At 29.7% G+C, this 7,307-nt stretch overlaps 1 protein-coding gene across 16 annotated transcripts in view; it reads left to right on the forward strand.

Moving 5' to 3' along the window:
* Nucleotides 1-1,343: 1,343 nt before the first annotated feature.
* Nucleotides 1,344-7,307, forward strand: part of LOC140919024 (uncharacterized) — a 10,077-nt gene continuing 4,113 nt past the window's right edge. For 3 of the 16 annotated variants that reach the window (XM_073364346.1, XM_073364347.1, XM_073364349.1), the window contains exons 1-4: nucleotides 1,364-1,815; nucleotides 2,764-2,905; nucleotides 3,423-3,464; nucleotides 3,632-3,690. In XM_073364346.1, the coding sequence (XP_073220447.1) occupies nucleotides 2,887-2,905; nucleotides 3,423-3,464; nucleotides 3,632-3,690 (120 nt within the window). In that variant the 5' untranslated portion in view covers nucleotides 1,364-1,815; nucleotides 2,764-2,886. Of the gene's footprint in view, nucleotides 1,816-2,763; nucleotides 2,906-3,166; nucleotides 3,319-3,422; nucleotides 3,691-7,307 lie in introns of all 16 variants that reach the window. The other 13 variants (XR_012161587.1, XR_012161583.1, XR_012161588.1 and 10 more) reach the window with 9 other exon arrangements.

The following is a 7,307-nucleotide window of genomic DNA, read 5'->3' on the forward strand; positions in this document are numbered from 1 at the left end:
TATATTCTTAAGTTCATCTATTGAACTAAGTAAAATACATTCAAAATTCTGTATAAGAATCAACTAATTATCAATACTAAACAATTATCATCTCATCACCAACTCAACCATAACATTCAACACACATTATTTCTATTCTTTTATTCCTATTCCTATTATTAATTTCTATTTTTATGTTCTATTTTTTTTTTTAATTTATATATTGGAAGATTTATAGGCACACTCCTTTAAAGTGAGTTACATCCCTTATAAAGACCTCAATAATATTTAGTAGGTATTATTCACTCAATTTTTTAGCCATACAAAGTAATTATATTTTTATCCTAAATCATTCATGATATGAGATTAACTATTCTACTCACTATATAAATAATCCAAAATACCATAATAAATTACTAAAATTTATTAAACATTTATCATTCAAATTTCTAATACAATATTTTATTGCTAGGTTATCGTCACACACGATTTTATAAAAAATTAATATATTTATCTTATTTTAATAATAATAGTATCCGTCAAAAATGTTTCCAACTCCTAAGTCCCTTAATTTTTTTTTATTAAACCTCTAATATTAGACCCCCTATCAAAATAATTTTTTTTAAATCTCGGTCCATTATTTTATAGGACTTAAGAGAGGGAACTCAGGGGGCTTATAGGCCCCCAATATTTTGGTAATTTTGAGATTTTTTCTTGAAAAATTTTCGAAATTTATTTTTTCCGAAAAATTATCGAAAAAAATTAAAAAAATATTTTTTTTCTCAAAAAATTTTGTGAGAAAAATAAATAAATATTCTCGAAAAAAATTGAATTGTAAATAATTTTTTATCAAATAAAAATTGAAATTTTTTTATCAGTGAAAAAATCGATTTTTTTTTAAAACGTGGTCCTATAGGCCCACTAAGCCCACAAAATTTTAGGGGATTTCATTTTTTGAGCCTTTTAAATTATCAAATTTTTTGGTCCCTCCAACATGTGAGTTGGGGCCAATAATTAAGGAGCTTGTCAAATTAACAACTTTAGATAGTAGTAGTAACGATGATGATGATAATTTAGAGATAAAAAGTTGGGTGTTAGGTATTCCAGCTATTAGATTCATGGTTGTGGAATTTATCTGTTAACATGATCAGGCCCAATATAAAAATGGAGAGAGCTTGTTTTATTTCATGTTTTATTCAACGATAATAAAATCTTTTTTTTTTTTTTTATTATAGGGTAAATCTTTTGCATTTATTATTAATCGATTTATTAATTTATTGTGCCAAAAACCCAAATATACAGCTGTGTTTTGTAATTAATATTCTGAATTTATTATTTTGAGCTAATACAGCTATGTTTGAATATTCCCTTTTTCTTGATTTTTATAATTGGTTTGATTTGATTAAATGGTATCTTGTATTTGGAAATAAAGCAATAAATTGTTTATGAGGCTTACATAGAGTGTAGTATATCTATATCGTGAAGTTTGCTTGCAAATTAATAGCATCGGATTATCTATTTATGAGTGTTTGCACAATCCATTCAAGTGCAGCAATTAATTAAGGAAACAAGACAACTTAACTGAGATTATTATATCATCAAAGAATGCAAGAGATTATTTAGAGAATATCTGAAATTAAGTTTCATACTGTCTATTTCTCTGTATGCAGATGCATTGCATGATTGATTGGTTTGTTTTTACCATTCAGCAAAATCATCTCTTCCATTCCTCTTTTATTCTGCATAATCAACATTGAATCGCCGATATTCGACATTGAACTGTGACTTGTCTTCAATTTCACTCATAATTTGCGTGCCTGCACCCACAAACTCCATGTAAGGACACTCTCACTCTCATTTCCTTCAATTACTCGCGTCTTAACTGAATTCTACGCAGATTGCTGCTTCATGTTGTGGCGCTATGTGATCTGCAACTTTCTCTCACTGTAGTAGAACGAATATTTTATATTATGTTGTTTTGGATCTCATCATAGTTTCTTTCACTCTAATTTTTTTAATAAGTTTATAAATTGATTTCTTTGTCTGCTGTTTAAATTGTAGTTTTTGGATTTTAGATCTTGGATATTTGGTTATTTGCATCAACTGTTCATATAACTTGAGAGTTGAGATACTGGTTGTTTATTATAATCTCTGGACTATGTTAATTAGTGAGAAGAACCATCATAGTTAGAGCATTAGTATCCTTAATGTGCATATGAAGTGTTTGCAAAATGTCCTAAGTAAGTATTAGTGTTTAGGCTTCAGAGTTCATGCGAAATTATTACTAGTTGTGTTATTATTCAAATGTTACCTTTGCATTTAATTGATAATATATTATTGAGAATTTGAGATATATGAATTATGTTTTTGTGTGGTTATGAAATTGGAAATAAGGAAGTCATTCTTGTTGAGTGCTCCTTGCACATGAAACTCCTTTGATTTTTTTTTTTTATTCACCAAACTCTTCGATTTTACAATTCCAAGCAAAGAATAAATAAGTATATAGTGACTTGTGGTTTGCCATCTATGCTATCCTCTTGGCCTAATTCTTCACTTCTTTCAAATATATCTATGACATATTATTTGATCTCTTGAAGTCTACACAATGAATATTTGATAATAGAAAGGAAAGTGTTAGATATTGTTTTCAAGATTTTGTTTTCTGTTAATATTTTGAAGTTAATTATCACACTCAATTTACATGTTTGGCACCAAAGCTTGAGAACCAACTATATTTATGACATCATGAGTTTCTCAATTTTCTGAGCTTATAGTTTCTTTCAGGTTGATTTTTATAAATGCACCAAAATCATCTCATTAATTAGGAATTTGGAATAAGCTATGTGGAAAACATACTACCTTCAATGACTCCTGAGATTTGTATTGTCAATTTTATACAACCAGTGGATGGCTTGGTCTTCATCAGGTCAGTTTACTTTTTTGTTTGACATCTTTTATATACGAAAGAAATAACTCCTTTAATATTAGCATATTATTTATTTATTCTTAGATATTTGAAAATAGAAAAAGAGAACATGATTTAGAGAAAATAAGAAAGAAGGAATAATTTTATAATGTAATTTTGACCAACTATCTTAAGACAATAAGCATATTATGAGAAGTAGAATCTATTTTGGAGCCAGTTAATTAGGACCAACTATCTGATGACAATAAGCATATTTTGCAGAAGCAATTTAGAGCTAGTTGATTGTGCTATTATAAACTGACTTCAAGTGTTTCATGTGAAAAATTACCTTCCCACCAAAAAATATGTGGGAGATTATGAATGTCTTTGACCAACCTGTCTCAATAGTTAAGCTTATAATTGATTTATATGAGGTTAGAGATGCCGCCAATGGTTCTATTGCTTGTAATGTTGGTCTTTCATTTTTGAAGTTTACATTTTACCTACTTACATGCTTGACTTTACTGTGATGTTTTAGGTAAGGAATCAATTGCATTGCGTCAACATGCAACATTAGGAGGTAACACTATAGATTGATTATGTGTGCAACTTGATTAAGTGTTTTTATTTCAGTTTTCCTTAAATTCAATTTAGTGTTCTTATTCAATTTGATTTTAATTCTTCTTGACTAACAAAAAAAACAAGCTCACCCTAAAGCTCACTAGTCACAACTCACAAGACTCACAGGTAGGATAACGGACACGAGCACGCAGGAAAGGCAGCAACAAAAATCTTGTGTAGACCAGGTAAATGGCTGAACTGAACAACTTTTCTTGTTGTGGTCTCAAGTAGTTACCAAGTATTAAGAAATGGTTTGCTTGTATAAGAGACTTTGAGTTCCAACTAGTTACTCTAGTCTTGTGTTCTTGATTTATATAAGCAAACAAGAGGTCTTGAAGTTCTTTTGATAATACTTATTTATAATATTGTTAGAATTATATAATGATAAATACAAGAAATAAAGAAAATTGATCAAGGTCGTTTTAACATATAGCATGTTACCCTCTAGGTTACCAACCCTATGCAGTGAGATTCTATGAGTAGCATAAAAAGGTTAAATTAGCATACCATTTAATTGAAACAATAGCACTAGTAGACTTGTGCTCTTACTAGCTTTATGCAATGACATTTGACATATGGTTTATGGTGACTGATGATGGAGTATTGGAGCCTTGGAGGCAGTGATTTGTGTGCATTTACGCTTAGTAATTTTATTTTGTAGAAGAATAATGATGAATGAAAATGATGATTGACATTATGTCTTAGGGTATACTATGGAGTGATTATTCTGTATATAGTGAAAGAAGGTTTATTAATAAATGAACTATTATATAAATGTTTGTCATCTTTTTTTTTTTTATATATGATATAATCAAAGACAACAATTTTGAAGTGTTCTTTAAATGAACAAATAAAATGGTTTTGAATGGAATATTTTTTAACTACAGCTAAAAACCGTTGGGGTAGTTCACTCCAAAGCCATCGTAAGAGAACAATTTCTCATAGCAATGGTGTAGAAAAGATAGACTAATGGTGTTAAAGAAAAAATAAACTTCCATTAAGAGGAATTTCAGCGTATCAACACTAATTTTTGTTTATGGCTTTTCACAATTTCAAAGGACGTTACTAATTCGTTAGTTAATCTACTATCAAGTGAATGCAAATTGTCAAATTTTAGGTGTAAAACCAGTTAGACAAACATTGGAAAGCAAACAAATAACTCAGTTTGGAACATAATGAAAGAATATTGTTGCTTATTTGAGTTCAACCATTGGGGTAGCTCACTCCAAAGTCATCTTAAGAAAATGTTGGTTTTCTTTTCTTTATTTGTCAACTTTCAAATGTTTGTCTAACCAGTTTTATATCTAAAATTTTGCAAATTGCATTCACTTGACACTAGATTATCGAACTAATTTGTAATGTCCTTTGAATTTGTGAAAAGCCATAAACAAAATTAGTGTTGATAACCTGAAATTTCTCTTTAAGGAAGTTTATTCTTTCTTTACCACCATTAATCTATCTTTTCAATTGTCTCAAAAGTTTTAGAGTACATAATCTTGTAGTTTATAAAACCTATTAAATTCTTGAAATTTTTGAATTATATACAATTTCAATTAAAAAAGTTCTTATATACTTTCAGTTTTAATCTAAAACAACCTCGTTTGTATTTTCAAAATAAAAAAGTTTTTACTACCAAATAAGAACACATAAAAAGTGCCACAAAATATTCAAGTGAATCTTGAAATTTGACAAAAGAATGTAGAGAAATTAATTCGCATTGAAGGATAGTAGTGTTAATACGGAATGTCGAATATTTTACATTGAAATTGGCCATTAGTAGAACTGGTTATAATGAGAATAAAAGATATATAGCACTTCATGACTATAAGTGATTCATGATACAGTTTTAGTTTTCTGTCTTTCATTTGCTTTTAGAATTTTGAGATAATGGAATTTTGGTATGATAAATTAATGTAGTTTATTTCAATTGTGGTAGTTGAAAAATAATATTAGTTTGTATGACTTTTAAGACGTAAAATTAGAAACCACATAAATTAGTCTGTATTACTTTATTTATTTTCACGCTTTTTTTCAGAGGAACGATTTTTAGTGAATATTATACCTCTGTACTTAGTATGAATTTGAGGTATGAGATTGTGTATATGTTTCTGTCTGTAGTAGATGGTCTTGGCTCATGTTAACCAGAGAGTAAGGATTATCTTGTTACAAATTTTTTTGTGACATTTAGCATTTCTCAATTAAAAAAAAGATTCTAACTTTATTTTTATCATTAAAAAAAGGATAATGTTGGTTGTGACAAGATTTGTGTACATGATACTTTATATGTGTGTTATTAATATTAGTTATATGCATATCATAACGCTCCTAAGGATGAGAGAGATGTAAAATCCAGTGGTTTGGTATTAGTGTCGTTTTATAAAGGGTTTACCTGTGAAAATAGAGATTGAACTCTAAAGTTATTAATTTTCATTTGAGAAATAAAGCAATAGATTATTTATGAGGTTTACTTATAGAGTAGTATATTTGTTTTTGAAGTTTTCTGGCAAATTAATTGCCCCTTTTCTATTTGTCCTCCTGAGTTTATTTATTTGATTGTTTGCAGGAATAAGAGAACAAAACATAGCTGAAATTTTATTATCTTTATTATTATCATAAAGTTAAGCAAGAGAGTATTAAGAAAATATCCAGAATTAAGTTTCATGCTGTCCATTTCTTTGTATGCTGCTGCAGGATTGAGTTGCTTATTGACATATTCGATTATATTTTTCTTCATTCTCTGTTTCAATGTTGCCTTTTCATAATTAATTCTCCTTCTCTGTATTCCCTTGCAAAATTCAAAAAATCTTGTCATCTATGCATCACTTTATTTATATCGTATCATCTCTCTATGTAATTAATTGACTTCAATAACTATTAAACAATATTGGATTAGTGAACGACACTATGTAATCTAGAATTTTACTATAACATTTGGCATCTATGGAAGTGTCATAGGCTGCACAACTTGATGTATCTATCAAATAATATAGTTAACATAAGTTAGATTTTGTCACATGTTTACTGTTGAATAAACTTTAATGTTATAGTTAGTGGGTTTCTATTAATAAGTTAGTGGAAAGACAAAGTCTGTTTTGTAGTTTGAAGGTCAAGAGATAGTGGGCTATTAATAGTATTTATTTGTTTTCTTATATCAGCAGTAATGAGACTATATAAAGACCAAGGTTGTATTTTCATTTCAACAGAATATATAAAAGTAGTGTTTTCTGATCACAAATTGGCATCAGAGCAAATGGCAAACGTGATGAGTCAAATGCCGTTGCCGCGACTAACGAAGTCAAATTGCGATAATTGGAGTGTCCAAATGAAAGCTCTTCTTGGAGCTCTAGAGGCGTGGGAGGTGATCAGAGATGGGTTTGAAGAACCAACAAATACTGCGGGATATACGGCAGCTCAAAACAAGGCGTTGAAAGAGACGCGGTCAAAGGATAAGACGGCACTATACATGCTGTTCCGAGCAGTTGACGACTCAGGCCTTGAGAAAATTGCCGGTTCGGCTACGTCGAAAGAAGCATGGGACACGTTAAAAAAGGCGTTCGAAGGAGCAGATCGAGTGAAGCAAGTTCGACTCCAAACTCTTCGTGGTGAATTGGAGAGGATGCATATGAAGGAGTCAGAAACAGTATCTGACTACATCACGCGTGTACAAACAGTGGTGAATCAACTCACTAGAAATGGCGAAACGGTGACTGATGCACGAGTTGTCGAAAAGATCCTGAGATCTTTAACAGATAAATTTGAGAATATTGTGTGTGCAATAGAAGAGTCGAAGGACCTTTCGACA

The sequence above is a fragment of the Cicer arietinum genome, chromosome 8 (genome assembly GCF_000331145.2).
Source record: "Cicer arietinum cultivar CDC Frontier isolate Library 1 chromosome 8, Cicar.CDCFrontier_v2.0, whole genome shotgun sequence".
NCBI classification, from domain to species: domain Eukaryota; kingdom Viridiplantae; phylum Streptophyta; class Magnoliopsida; order Fabales; family Fabaceae; genus Cicer; species Cicer arietinum.